The sequence below is a fragment of the Coturnix japonica genome, chromosome 2 (genome assembly GCF_054131305.1).
Source record: "Coturnix japonica strain WE chromosome 2, WE-NBRP24, whole genome shotgun sequence".
NCBI classification, from domain to species: Eukaryota; Metazoa; Chordata; class Aves; order Galliformes; family Phasianidae; genus Coturnix; species Coturnix japonica.
The window spans coordinates 4,911,466-4,927,407 of record NC_140664.1 but is presented as its reverse complement, the minus strand read 5'-3'; the positions used below and the strand labels follow the sequence as shown (position 1 = coordinate 4,927,407).

The following is a 15,942-nucleotide window of genomic DNA, read 5'->3' as shown; positions in this document are numbered from 1 at the left end:
TAGCTTATAGCACTGATAAATCAACCAGAACTGGCATTTTACATTCCTACTTTTGTACCACATTATATGTAGTGTCGATCTTGCTTGTGAATCTACTTATTACATAGTTTAATTACTTAAATATTAGTAATTATCACTGTCATAATTTAGGCAATTTCATAGCTCTGCAAGAGTGGAAATTCTGAACAACAAACTGTATTTACTGGACTGAGGTCACTTATGGTATTAATATGTATTACTGCTCTGCTAATCATAAAAGCTGGTTAAAAAGAAAAAGGACACAAAAACAACAAGGCTGTACTTCAGTGTTGCAGAACTAAGTTTTTTCTCAATGAAAAATCTGGTTTAGGTACTCCACGGTAAATTAATTTTTTTTTAAAAAGCAATACTGCCTTTTGGGGACAGTGTTGGTCATCACTGAAATTTTGTGTTCTGACTTTTCTCAACACTAGATGTCACTCTGGGCATAAAATTTGTTGCACTGTTTGTTACCACAACAAAAATCCAATATATGTTTTTTCTGTCCGCATTTTGCTTCCAGCCCCTTCAACTAAACTTTGTGTTAAACGAATAAATAAATAAATAAATAAACAAACAAATAAATAAATAAATAAATAAATGAGATGATTTCAGTTCTATTTTGTGAGGGATTATGCTCTCATACGAGACAGACTGAATCTAAGATAGTGAGATCAAATACATTGTGCTAGGGAACCTCCTCAGTTCCAGCTGTCTCATGAAGCTGTACTAAGGATGCTTCACTCACCTTTGCAAGGCAAATCCATGTACCTATCTTCAAAAATAACAGGAAGCGTGTTCCAGTCCCCATCGATGTCTAAGCATTCTGCTGGCAGTGGGGGCATGCTGGTGAAGTATTCTGAATTACGAATTTCTGTAGAAATCTGTGCATGACTTTGGATCCTGGCAGCAAAATGCAAAAGAAATTGAGTTTCTGAGTGGTTACCATGCTGTTTCTCAGTCACTCCTGCTAGCCAAGCAGCAAAGGCAGGCGTGCAGGCAGTTATTAGTAGTGCCTTTCAATTGATATCATTGAAGGCTATAATCTTTTTAGAAGGGACAGACAAGTTAGGAGGGGTTGAAGGGATGCCTTCCATATTAAGAACTGGATAGACTGCCCTCTGAAAAACAGTCAGGAACAGGTTGAGAGACTGTGGGTTAAAGTTAGGGATGGGATCAATAAAGGACAGCTGGTGGCCAGGGTCTACTATGGGCAGCCTGATCAAGGGAAGCCTGTTGACAAGTTCTTCCTGCTTCAGCTGCAAGAAGTGTTGTGCTCACAGGCTCTTACCCTGATGGGGAATTACAACCACTCAGACATCTACTGGAAAAACAACACAGTGAGCTACAAGCAATCCAGAAGACTCCTGGAATCCACTGATGATAACTTTCTGGTTTGGGTATTGGACAGACCGACCAGCTAGAGGTGAACCGTTGCTGGACCTGGTGCTCTCCAGTGCAGAGGGCATAGTTAAAGGCATCAAGACTGGAGGCAGCTTGAGCTTGAACAACCATGCCCTGGCTGAGTTTGTGATTTTGAGGAATGGGGGTATGGCAAAGAGTTGAGTCAGGATAACATTTTGGCAATTTTTCAGATTATCAATGGTAGAAAGCAGGTAATCACCATGTGCTAGTTAACTAGAAGAAACATTCTTTATATATTATGAAGAATTACTCAGACAACAGATTTGTAATTCTGTTGATCTGTCCTCATGCCAGCATGGAAAATTCCTATAACCAGATAAAAATAAAATAAAATAAATAAAATAAATTGTGCAAATCATCATATTGTCTTCATCTTCAGAACATAATTGTTGTTGACCATCATTGCTCTTACCAGATATTTTTCCCTCAGAGATAAGCAAGTCACTGGTCACTAAAACATGACTCAGGCAGAAGTCACAAACAGCTAAATGCTCATTCTTGGTTGCATCAATGCCTGGGTATTTGGAATTGAGACTTAGCACCATAATTAATTTCTTCCTGACACTAATAAATAGCACCAGAATGTATACTAAAGGCAATATGTAAAAATTATAAATGTTCTCTGAGTCCAGTCTCTGGCACAAGAAAAATGAAACATTAATACTAATATTTTTCTTTGTAAAGTATTGGGAGACTGTGTCACCTGCCATCCTGTGTGATACCCAGTCCATTTGAAATGGTATTTCTTGTTGTATTTGAGTAGTAAAATACTGCCATGAATGTAGGTGTGTGGCCTAACACAAATCAGGCTGGATGAGGCTCTGAGAAACCTGATGTATCTGTATGTGTCCCTGTCCATTGTAGGGGATTTGGACTGTATGGTCTTTAAAAATCTCTTCCAACTCAAATAATTGTATGATTCTGTGATTCCGTACAACCACAGTATGGGAGGCAAAAACAAAGTTCTTGTAACAAGAAAGACAGAACTGGGGAAAAAGTATATTCATATTTGGAGCGTTTGTACAGTATCTAGCACATTGAGAGCTGACCTCATCTGGAGCCTTTCTGAACCAAATTAAAACTCCCTGCTGGCAGCCCCACCAGTAATAATACTCTGGCAGCTTTTCTGACAGAGTATCATTCTGCTTTTCTAATTGCTCCACATAGCCCAAACAAAAGGAAAACCGGATTCTGCCATGAAGTCTGTATAGACCAAATTAATGAAATTTACTGCGACTGGCATTTGCAAAATATTTTATTTTTTGTTCTCTCTCACCTCGATAGTTGCTGACGAAAAATGATGCTTATCTATAGGAAATGGGTTAGCTCTGTGGTTGTCTGGAGAAATAAAAGCACTTCATGCAATCAGGCTTCCCTCTGTGCAGGGTTGTGTTTGCTTAGATGGAGCCATGAGTGATATTTGCCCTAACAACAGGGTCCTGACATGGGGCTTTTCTTGTACACACCTCACTTAAAACACAATTTAATGAGGGCTAAGTGAGCATAGCTGGGCCCTTGCAGCCTTGACTCTGATCTAATTTGGCAGAACAAGGTTGCCTTGTATGACCAATTCACTAATGAAGTCACGGACCTTTCCTCCAGCACCAAATAGGTCTTAATGTTCATAGTGACAGCTCTGAGAAAGTCATGTTCTTCTTTTCTCTTGGTTGGAAACAAATGTCTCACTTAAGACCTATCATCATGACAGGACTGGCCTTCATGGCCTTTTAGCCACTTCTGAAAGACAGGTTTCTGTTCTGGTAATGCTGTGGTTCTCCCGTGTTAATGCAGATATCATCTAGACATCCCTCTTTATTTTAAAATTCCAATCTGTAGAGCTTTCCTTTAACTCTGCCTTCCGGGGGTGAGTCGTGAGCATTACCCATGCTATACACTTGGGTTTGTGGTAGTAAGGGGTGTCAAGCAGAAGGAAATAATTATCTTGATCACATTTCATACCATATTCTTGTGAATTCAGCCCAGTGCAACATTTATTTTCCCAGACTATTTTGCACTGTTGATTCTTGGTTGGACTAGATGAGGTCACAGAATCACAGAATCACAGAATTATCAAGGTTGGAAAAGACCTAGAAGATCATCTAGTCCAACCATTACCAATACTTCCAGGCTAAATCATATTCCTCAGCACCACATCCAAGCGTTTCTTGAACACTCCCATGGTCAGTGACTCCACCACCTCCCTGGGCAGTGCATTCCAATGCCTGACTACTCTTTCCGAAAAGTAATACTTCCTAATGTCCAGCCTGAATCTCCCCTGACACAGCTTAAAACCATTCCATCTTTTCCATCCTTGGTTATTCTATGATTCCATGATTCTTAATCAATTAATTATCAATCCTGAGCTCATATCACTCCTACACTTCATCAAGCTAGCGTGGTGGTTGTACTTATTTGGTGCTACATCGAGTGAATGTTAACATCTCTGCATAGACCGTACAATAAATCAAGCACCAAATCTGAAGATTCATGCACCCAACTGGGAAATACTGAAGAAAGAGGATCTCCTACATCCTATCACTAGAATGCTCTTGCTACAGTGTTTTAATCATTCCCTGAATCTGAAATTAATGTGAGATGGAGTAAGAAAAAGAACTCTTATGGGAATTATAAGAATTTTAGAAGTAGTCATCTCTGACTTACTTTTGATGTTGCTTTCAGTGGATTTACTATATTGAGCTAGAATAGACCTAGTGACTTCTCTCAACCATTCCCCCCCTTACCCCCCCACCAAACAGCATAATAAATCTAATTCTTGGTAGAAAAATATATTAAGCAACTATATTTTCAGATATATCAGTGGCAGGAGAGATTCAATTGGTTACTTACAGGCCTTCCTGGAATGTCAGCACAGCAAGTTTATTGTGTTCAGTGTAGAAGAAGGCTTCTGAGAATCTCCTTACCTGGGAAAGTAACACAGAAGTTAAATCTAAAATCTGCAGAAAGATGCCAAGTGCAATTAAGCTAAAAGCAGAGCAATGACTATCAGGACTAGTTTCCTTAATCTTTCATTTGCTTTGCACTGCTCTTGTGACAGAAAGAAAATAAAGAGCTCAACTTTGCTTTCCCAGTCTAGTACAAAGCAGTTAGTGCTGTTGTATATTTTGCTGGGAGGGAAGAACTGCCCCTTGACAGTAAACCAAGATTTTCTTTTGTGTATCTTCCCACCACTTTCCTTAAAGTGTCGAATTTAACATTTCTCTCTGTAATATTAAAATGAGGAAGACTTCTTCCTTTCTCACTGTGCAAATCTTAGCAGCAATGGAGTGAGGTAATAAATTAGAACAGTTCAAAACTGAACATCTTTTCTACAGGAACAGACACAATTCCTAAGATATTAAAGGAAGTTTTACACATCATCCCAGAAGAGAATAAGACCTATTGTGATAGAAACATATCAGCCTATCTCACAATACATATAAATGAGAGCTCTTCAGATCTCTTAAAGGACAGCAGATCTGCTTGGCTAATCAATTAAAAAAATAGACTCAGATGTGAAGATCTGGCAGAGGACAAGAGTGCAAAATAAGCTATAAAAAATTCAATGTTGCTGTCTGATCTGGAATAAGTTTTGAGTTTCAGTCAATCCATCACAATGTGCAAAGTAATGAGCTGTTGAACTGCAGCCCATACATTACTATGACTATCTGTAAGAGCAACCTCTATTGTGGTGTCAGAGAATGGCAGTGAAAACCATGTCATAGCATCTTAGCACATCACTAAATCCCAGCCACATGACAACAAATGGCTTTTCTAATAAAAGAAGGTCTAACACTCTTTAAAACTACTACATTTTATCCGGAGCTCTCAAACTGCTTTTCATAACTGGGAAAATATTGTTGCACAGCTTACATGGAGAAAAACTAAAGTATGTGAGGATACATAATTTGCCACAGGTCATGCCAGCAGTTGGCATCCATTGATACTGAAATCCACCTTGCTGGAGCTGGGGGCCTATCAAGTTGTGTTTGGCCGATGAAGTCATCCTGGACCTCTCAAAATGAAGGGAGACTGAGCCAAAATAATGAGAGCAGTCTCAATATTGTTCACATCCTCCTGAATTTTATGTCTCCCTTTTGCAGGCATTCACATTCTCTCAACTCTATTGAACGGACCTCCAATAATAACTTTAGCAAGTACCAGTATGTAAGCTGCAATGCGAACACCTACACTCTAGACATCTAAAGCAAAGCAAGATGAATCCTATCATTTTCTGTATGCTCATAGTCTATTGATTAGATCAGCGTACGAGCTCAGCTCAGCTGAAGTGATGAAAATGATGCACACTCAATAACCTCATGGAAAGCACAGCACTTGCTGACTAATCAGGTATGCAAATCTGACAAAGCCTGTTCAAAAGCCAATCATTTTTATGCCTTCTTTATTACTAAAAAACAGTTTCCACATGAAGAGTATTAATATTTCATTTGTTGAAACTCACCAGGAAAAAAGCAATAACTAGTTTTATATATGAGACTTAGTGAAGAGAGCATTCCTTATGACATAATTTTGTGCTTTGAGAAAAAAAGCTGAAAGAAACTCATCTTTTGGATATTTGTCATTGTGGTGTTTGTGCCTTTATATATATATATGTTTATGGATAAGTAACCAATATGAGGCATCTCTATCTCTTTCCACCCACCTTATGTTCCATGCTGGATTCTAGTGTTCAGAGTACACTCATTTAATACAGGATTATGGGTACCATAATAGCAGCATCTTTCCACTGTTCCAAAAATTGAAATTTGTAACTTTTAATCCTCTTCTCTAGTCTTTATCCTACTCAATTCATCTCCCTTGAGTATTCATAAAGGCATAAGAGTAAGATAAATATCTGTCCATATACATCATTAATGTCAGGAGTTTACCATTACAGAACTTGCTTTTAACTTGCCAACATTACCCTTAGCATATGATGTTCTTGAGTCAGATAAGCTGTGACTTCTGGATGGAGTGTTGCCACCTCCAGGAACTGGGTCCACAGGGCCAGGAGGTGAGAGCAAAGCCAGGCGAGGTCCTTGCTTATCTGTTCTGCTATTTTCTCTGGATTACTCAAAAGCTACAGGGAAGAAAGGGCTTTTTGAGAACAAGACAGTTGCAGGATAGAAAATCAGTTCACATTTTTAGATGAAGTCCTTTTAGAAAAAACAACAAAGTTCTCCTGATTTAGAATTATTACTTAAAGCACTGTTTTACCCCAAATCATGCAAGTGAAACTTTTGCTCTTTAAAAAGTCATAAATTTTTGGTGGGAAAAAAGCAAAAAAACAAACAAAAAAACCCAAACCCACAAAACTAAAACAAACAACAACAACAAAAAACACTAGTTATACAACTGGATAGAAAGAAGTCTAAGATGATCATGGGATTGGATTATCTTTCTTTTGGGGAAGGGCTGAGAGAGCTGGTACTGTTCAGCCTGCGGAAGAGGAGGCTCTAGGGATCTCATCAATGTCTTAGTATCTGAATGGAGAGTACAGAGAGGACAGAGACAGGCTTTTGTCAGTGGTGCACAGTGCCAGAACAAGAGGTACTGGGCACAAACTGCAACACAGGAGGTTCCCTCTGACCATCAGGAAGCACTTCTGTACTGTGTGGGTGATGGAGCACTAGTACAGATTGTCCACAGAGCCTGTGGAGTCTTCTCCTTGGAGATCTTTAAAAGATGCCTGGACAAGGTCCTGGTCACTCTGCTCTGGCTATCTGTGCTTGAGCCGGGGTTGGGTCAGATGGATCCAGAGAGACCTTCAAAACACACCCATCCCTTATGTGAGGTGGGAATAGCCTCAGTCTTTACAGAAACTACTGTAGATGTAGTAAACTGGGGGGCGGGGGGGGGGGGGGGGGGGGCGGGGAGAGCAACCAAGTGACAAAGAAAGCAGATTCCAAACTACCCACCAGATAATGCTGAAAACTCTGAAATAATACACCACAGACAGAAGGGCAGAAAGCCAGAAAGCTAGCAAGCAAATACTGTGCCCTCAATACACAATGCAAACAATCCCAGAGTCTGCTGTTTCTTCTGTCCCTCACCATGGCTGGATGAGGCCCTTCGAGCTCTCGGCTGCATTTCTGCACTGAATGAAACCCAGGGAGTGCAGGTCAGCAGCACAGTCCCTGCATACAAACCTCCCTTGTCTGGCAGCTTCTTTAACAGACAGATTGTATAGGCACAAAGGGCCTATCTGCTTCCATATATATGATAGAAATTGAATTTTCTTTCCTGGCCAAGTCTTCGTACTTTTTGGTTGTTTTTTGTAAGAATTTTAGTCTAGCTGCAAGCCTTTTTTTTTTTTTTTTTTGTACTGTTTATTATGCAGTTAATTTCCAGACTGGTGATGCTGCAAACTAAGTCATGATTAAAAACCAAGTGCGTGAGAAAGAAATAAAAAAAATGAATGTGTGGGCAATAAGCTACAATATTATCAGAGTTTGTGTAGTTTGTATGCTATTCCTTAATAATTTGTCAGAAATGGGACAAGCTCCAGTACTCATTCAGGTACAAGGGACATCAGGGGATGCTGTCAGACATATGACACTCCCCATACATCACTCTTCTCAGAGTCAGGTCATTCCTTTATTTCTGTACTCAATTTTATATGCCCTATGTCATTTTTTATTTTTTTTTCTTCATTTTTTCTTCTTCTTCTTTTTTTTTTTTCTCCCTTTTTTTGCTTGAAATTTATTCAGTAAGCTACCTCTTACATCAAAGACTGAAAGAACAATCTTCAAAGAAATTTTATTATTAATGTGATACATACTAGCACTAGGTGTATGATGGCTTATTTTCCAGATTATTGATTCTTAGTCTATTGGGAAGGAAGGAAGGAAGGAAGGAAGGAAGGAAGGAAGGAAGGAAGGAAGGAAGGAAGGAAGGAAGGAAGGAAGGAAGGAAGGAAGGAAGGAAGGAAGGAAGGAAGGAAGGAAGGAAGGAAGGAAGGAAGGAAGGAAGGAAGGAAGGAAGGAAGGAAGGAAGGAAGGAAGGAAGGAAGGAAGGAAGGAAGGAAGGAAGGAAGGAAGGAAGGAAGGAAGGAAGGAAGGAAGGAAGGAAGGAAGGAAGAAATCGGGTGAGGAAACAGGAAGAGAAGGAGGAAGAGAGGAAGAGAGGAGAGAGAAGGAAGACACTATATATTTTTAATTCTGAGAGTTTTGCTGCCCAGCCATACAGTAGCCTAGCAATCCTAGCGATAGAGGTCAATTTTCAGTGACTCACTTCCTCATTGCCCATGAGTTAAAGTGGTCAGTAATTGCAATTCTGTCTATTCTGTTCATGTACTTTGTGCCGTGTAGTCTGGTTTTAATAATGTTAATCAAAACAAATTTTAAAAATGTTTTGGAGAAAATATTATGTTTGACTGTTTAAAAATCATGTTCAAAATTTAAAAAAACATGGGTCTTGATTTTTTTCCTGTTTTGAATAGCTACCGTGTCCTTGGATTAAATAGAAAACAGGGTAAAATTTACCTTCTTCTCTTCTTCTGTTTTTATTTAATTTTAAAAATGGACCAGACTCTGGTAACACGGTGGTAATGGGAAAGTAACCCCGTGGGCTTCCTTCTGTATAGCTTTAATAGCATTTTCTTTCTTTATAAATGACTATCTTTCATACATTCTGCTGAAGAGAAATGGTCTCAGTTCCCATTTTCCTAGAGGCAAAATACTCAGAAAGCTTTGCCAATACTCTTCTGAAAACTATACAGAGACTGATATGACTTCTGCGCTTACACTGCAGAGATGGTCAATACTATTCCTGTGTCCCAACAACACTGTACAATGCTTCATCATTTGTGTCTTATTAGTCTCTGAAAATTCAGTTGGATTCTAGATTATGTTGTCTGACCACCAATCATAGAATCATAGAATTACTCAGGTTGGAAAAGAGCTCAAAGATCATCAAGCCCAACTGCAGCCTAACCATAGTACCCTAACTCTAACAACCCTCTGCTAAATCATATCCCTGAGCACCACTCCGAACAGCTCTTAAACACATCCAGGGATGGTGACTCGACCACCTCCCTGGGGAGTCCATTCCAGTACTTAACTACCCTTTCTATAAAGAACTGTTTCCTAACGTCCAACCTAAACTTACCTTGGTGCAACTTGAGGCCATTTCCCCTCACCAATACCCTTAAGGCTTCTAAATTCCTGCAGTCCAGTTGAGCTGAGTCCCACAGCTTGCATTTCTCTTAATTTAGATAAAACCAAATTTCTTCCTAATAATCCAATTTCTGATTTGAAATTTGCTATTTCAGTCCTCTTTTTTACATACAGCTAGAAAACATTGTGTCACCATCTGTAACTGCAGTGTAAATACACTTGCAGTTTGATTTGGTTTCAGCTCCATTAATTGTTATTTTGTCATTCTTTCCTATGCCGTCTTCCTGCTAATAAACTGAACAAATCAAAAGAATTAAATCTCTGATTATAAAACAATTTCTCCAGTGATCAACTGACATTGCATTTCTTTCTGGCTCCCTTGATGACTGCCTGTGTCTCACTTGAAATCAAAACAGAAGTTCAAGACAGTAATTCAGTTACTGCTGTGTCAAAATCACTTTTTTCTTCCCACAAGCTTCCTTAGACATTTAGGTGTTTTTATTTGAAAAAATATGGCTGCACAATCTGCCAAGGGGTATTCTCGCCTGTCAGCACAAAAGTTGTAATTGCAACCGACCCCAAATCAACTTTTGTGAATACTATTAACAGTCTGGCCAGGCTCACTGAAAGATGAAAGATGCTGAAGCATCCAGCTGGTGAATTGTTAAAAGTAACAGAAACATTGTATAAGTGAATAATCAAAATTATGTGACATTATTGGTGGGAAATAAACATCCAGCAACTTTCTTCTGGCACCGAATTACCTTTCTCCCTACTCTAATACATGATTGTGCTTTCTGAGTGCACTTGAAAAACAGACTTGAAAAAAAAGCACCAACTGATTCTGTTAAAGACAATACCTGCAGCTCTGCACAGAACTGAGATAATGTATCTTCCACAGGTAGTTCCTCTAGAGAAGAAAAACAAAACAAAACAAATAAAAATAAGAGAAAGAATCAGATCAGTTTTCAGTAGATATGAAATGTTGATGCTGTACTCTTTGTTCACACAATATATAAGATATTCTTTGTCAATGGACAAGTTTCAAGTTGGACAAGTTCACGCATAATACACATTGCGCTTGTAGGGGTACAGTTACAACTTCTGCTTGTGTGAGCCTGTAGATGTTCTGGAAGGTTGTTGCCAGAACACAGGATAGAATGTGGCTTTATACTGTCTCTCTCTCAATAGAAATTTCCTTACTAGCTTTTCGAATTTATCAGTATATACTAGCATCCGAAGGGAGGCTGCAAAGAGACAGAATCTTTTCAGTGATGCCCAGTGGCAGCAGGCACAAAACAGAACTCAGAATGTTCCTCTACTCACAAGGAAGAGCTTCTGTACTGTGCATGTGATGGAGCCCTGACACAGGTTGCCCAGAAACTGTAGAATCTCCTCTTGGAGACTGTCAAAAGCCACCTAGACGTGGTCCTGGGCACTCTGCTCTGAGTGTCCCTGCTTGAGCAGGGGTTGGACAAATGGACCCAGAGGTCACTTCCAACCTAAACCATTTGGTCATTCTGTGATTTATGGCCAACTGTTCAACTAAGTGCAATGTTGTCTAACCACAGGAACATCTGATCTAATGATGTATAATAAATGGTTCTCCATATCATGTTACATGAGGCCATGTAACACAAGTCCTGCACATCTGAATGATAATAAATGAGTATCTCTGTATTGCAATGTGCAGTGTGAAGAACTTTCATAGAGCATGCAGCATTGCTTTGATGTAGTCCTGAGAGAACCTAGCATAGGGATGCTCTATGTTAAATGCACAACAAACTATAGGGAAGGGGAAGATATATATCAACACTCCAACTCTTGCAGCTAGATTTTGTGACATGGAACTTTCTAATAGCATACATTATAAATAAATAAATAAATAACACTAATTCCCTTCCCGATCACAAGTGAATCTTCTCAAATAGTACTACAGGCTGAGATCTCTATTTAGCTGGCAAAATGTGAGAAACAATAATGTCCACTTTTAATGTCTTAACTAGACTTTTAAATTTTTAATATACTATTCAGAGGGTTAGAAAAAAAAAAAAAAAAAGAATTAAGAAAGTCCACAGAGCAGATTTATAGTCTTGTATTTGTCTTAACTATGTTTAGAAACCTATGATGAGATTAATCTCCCCAAATACAGATGTCTAAAACTGAATGAGTCATTTACATTCCTGTGGTCTGTGGAGAAAAATGAGCAAGTAGAAGGTGCTGTTCATGTCACCATAAGGTAGAAAGCACTATTTGGCTGATAATATATTTTATAGTCTTAAATGTTTCTCCCTAGTGACTGTAAGGACAGTCTGAGCAACTCACACACAAAAACAAGCTTGACATTCATCATACTGGGTAAATCTTATACCCATGATTTTCTAGGCTTTGCTATTGGCCTCAGAAGTCTGTCTTTAAAATCAAATCCTCAGTAGAAGTTCAGGCTTTGAATAAAATGATGCAAATAGTGCTCTGCTCAAGCAGCTAGAAAGGGTATTTGAGTTTAGCAAATCTGCATGTATTACAAGAAGTACATTTGCAAATTAAGTGCCTGCTTCAGTACCAGAAGTCATTTGAAAACCAAGTCAGTTGTATTCAGAAAACCAATATGTGCATATCTGAGTCTGTTCTTCAGTTGTGGTCAACCAAACATAACTCTGCCAGTTCCCCTTCTATAAGCCTTTTCAGGTTAAACATAAATCATCTAAAAATGTGCCTGATAACCAAGATGCCTGAAGTACAGGTTTTTCTGCATGCTGGATTTTGTTTGACAGCTCATAAGTTGCAAATAAAATTGCTGTAACTTTTTTTTTTTTTTTTTTTTCCTGTAGCTGAATGGAATAATGCAGTCTGTGTTCTCCCCACTCTGCAAGTTGCAGCCTATTTCGAGTGGAAATATATACCAAGGAATTAGACGTGAAGTGGAAAATATTAGCTATCAAGCCCATAAGTCTGTACAGCATAATGTGTTATATTTGAAAGTGCTTGTAGTATTTAAAGTGAATTTTTTCCCTCCCTTTTAAAATCTGTTAATTAATGCAATTAATACTCTTAATATAATTATCTCTGCAGTGTAACAATCTGACATCTGTGTATACAGACATAAAAAGTCACAAAAACAGATGAGACAGATTCCTTGAATTCGAAGAAACAGTAGGGAAAGCAGGAATTAGTCAGAGATGCTCCTTATTTTCATAGGAGCTTACACTATCATTACAGCCATGAATAAATGCAAATTACAGAGATCTGTCCCACCAATCCAACCAGCACTTCCACGTTGGACCCAAACAGCCTGAACAGCCAAAAATGGTTTTGCCTAAAAGCTAGGAAATCTATTAAATGAATTAGAAAGAAGAGCAGGATCATTTTAAAAAGCAAGACGTGATTATGCTATAGGCAGAAAATCAGTGTATTGTGAAGTGTGAGGGAGGGAGTGTGTTTCAAAAGTGTTCATATCAACTTTACAACTTCTGTTTTCCATTTAAAATATGGTTGTGCAAAAATTCTAGTCTTCCCCAAACCTCATCATATTTCAGAAATGGAAGGTAGAGCAAGTGAGTCAAAATATCATTCAGAGGCATTTATTTTGAGAAAAATAGCAGAACAATTTTACCTCTCTACTTGTCATGCTACATTCAGATGGGCATGAAGGGATATTCATACACTGAGAAAGTGGTAGCCTGGCAGTACTGTGCCAAAATAAACACTAATCAGAAGATAGGTGGGAAAATACTCTAAAATTTTTGAACATATCAATAATTTTGCTACTAGAAATTGTACTGAAAACACAGCAGTGGATTATGTTCAGTGATTTTAAATGTCTGTTCTCTTACCCAACTTCAGCTGTGGTAAATCAGGAACCTCCTTCATTATGAGAGTGTAGTACGCGTGAAGTCCTCTTTGAGCGTTCAAGAGTAGAAGACAGAGGTCCTTATGCCATTTATATGCATGCTGCATGCAGTTTTCAGATGGGACATAAAAACTTCCCTATATAACAGAAGTATCAGGAAAAGAAAAGAAAAATACAGAGATTAAAATTCTTGCTCTCCGTTTGTCCTAGAGGTTTCCATAAAAATCTTTTTCTTAGCAGCTTTTCACTTCTAATCAAGCATTTGTCACTCAAACCTACCTCCTAATCATCTAACTATGTAGGCATGTTCACAATAGTATCTTTGTGCATGCTTTTCCCAAACTATATCAAAACTAGTAGGTCCCAGAAATGTACTAAATGGACATGGTCCCATGTACTAAAACATTCAGTCCAAATGTTCCAACATATCAATCTAGCACTGCTGTTCACCCATATCCCATTGTGGAACAAACATATTCCTATGGAGCAGATAGTAAGCAATGGCACATCCTTTGCTACAGAATACTTATCAAATGGCCTGGGTTGAAAAGGACCTCAAAGATTGTCTGGTTTCATCCTCTCTGCCATGGGTAGGGTCATCAGCCACCAGACCAGGCTGCCCAGAGCCACATCAAGCCTGGCCCTGAATGCCTCCAGAGATGGGGCACCCACAACTTCTCTGGGCAAACTTTTCCAGTGTGTCACCACCCTCTGAGTTATAATGGATAGAGTGGACTAAAAGGAAGACTACCTTTAAATTCCTTTTTCCTCATATTGTCTTAAGCCCTTTTGTGAAGTCTGGAGCTTGATATCATTGTGTCATAGAATCATAGAACCATTTGAACTGGAAGCAATCCTTAAATGTTATCTAGTCCAACAACCATGCTTTGTTTTGAATATTAGTAAAACAAAACAAAACAAAACAAAACCAAAAAAAAAAAAAAAAAGGTGATGGTAATGTTATTCTATCTACTAATTATCTACTAATGAGAGTCATTCTGTCCTCCAAGATAAACACCAGGATTATGGTTTCTCTTGTGGGAAGAGATGTCAATGGACAGACTGCAGCACAATTATACAACATTTTTGTAACTTCTAACTCTTTGAACATAAGCTGAGTTTGCATAAGGGCACCATATATCAAAGTTTTCAGTTCTGTCAAAAACACTTGGAGAAATAATGTAAATTTGAAATTTGCAAGGCTCAGATGTAAAATAAAACTGGTTCTTAAACTGTGCTTTTGTGGACAGGATATCATGGAGAGTTGTAAGAAATATCACAATTGTCAGTAACAGCTCATATTTCCTAGGTCTCTACAAGCAATGCATTTTACAGTTTCTAGACACATCATAGACTTGTCATCCTCTTTCAGTTTCTCTTAATAGTGTAGCAGAAAGGTCTGCTATAGCTTGCTTGATAATAGCTGGATCTTGTTCCACCACAAGGGGGTAATTTATATGCTTTGCACAAGAAGCAAGGATTACGAAGATAAGGAAAGAAAGCCACCAAGGTACTCTATCCTCGAACTTTATGAAACATTAGATAAATTGAGTATATATCTCGATCTGCAGCAGATGAGTGAACAAAGGCATGTCAGGATGCTGCTACTAATGATGTATGGATACGGGGAAGCAAGAACAATTTGCAACTTACTCCACGACTGAATGTTAATGGAGTAAGAATATAATTCCTACACTCCAGTTAGGTATTATCTGCCTTTTTGGACACAGAGTAGTTAGTTAGTAGTTACTAAGCCAATGGCCTCAACAGCCCAGAAGAACAGTGAAGACTTACCAACCACATGCCAGTGCACCTCCCGTGCTGTTCTACCTTTGAGTCCCCAAGTAAACCTGCATTTTTTGGGTCTTAACTTGAGCATTTCTTGTGCAAATTATCAAGATATTAAGTAGCATTCTGTGGTAGACACGATGGGGACTTCTCAGCTTGACCCACAAAGAGCTGGTGATGACTGTCTGTAGTGGTTGTCCTTGGAAGGACCACCAATCTAAATTTTACTCTTGCTATGGAAAATTAAAAAAAAATAAAAAATAAATAAATAAAAAGAATAATAAAATGATGCTGTCTGATGCAGATTGACACACAATGTCACAAGAATGTCCTGTTCCATAATCCATTGCTGATTTTTTAAGCAAAAATTGCTATGTCAATTTAAGTGCTGCACTGACAAGCAAAAGGAAAAATGTGAGGTAATTTCATAGCTCACATCAGTACTGTAACACAGTATTGTTGAACAAGTCTAAATCTTAATAGGTCTATCTGAAACCTTTCTTGCCATAAATTGTTTAAAAGTATAAGTAAAAATATAATAGGAAAATGCAACTCCTTGTAGGCTCCAAAATGTGTGATTTGAAGATGTTGAAAATCCTCATCATTTTATTCTTCTTTAAGTGCATTAGTGTTTGCCTAATATTCCTATAGTGCTGAATAAAAAATAAAAAAATTAAAAAATCTCAGAAATTGAATAGTTTAGCATTTAGAGCGTAGGAGTTCAGGAAAATATACTTTGCAAAAATT

At 38.3% G+C, this 15,942-nt stretch overlaps 1 protein-coding gene across 2 annotated transcripts in view; it reads right to left on the bottom strand.

Moving 5' to 3' along the window:
- The window catches only part of FAM135B (family with sequence similarity 135 member B), a 178,793-nt gene that overhangs the window by 14,431 nt on the left and 148,420 nt on the right, over positions 1-15,942 (bottom strand). For both annotated transcript variants that reach the window (XM_015856404.3, XM_015856405.3), the window contains 5 exons: positions 13,391-13,544; positions 10,418-10,467; positions 6,365-6,520; positions 4,291-4,364; positions 767-921 (listed from right to left, as the gene is read on the bottom strand). In XM_015856404.3, the coding sequence (XP_015711890.2) occupies positions 767-921; positions 4,291-4,364; positions 6,365-6,520; positions 10,418-10,467; positions 13,391-13,544 (589 nt within the window). The remainder of the gene's footprint in view (positions 1-766; positions 922-4,290; positions 4,365-6,364; positions 6,521-10,417; positions 10,468-13,390; positions 13,545-15,942) is intronic.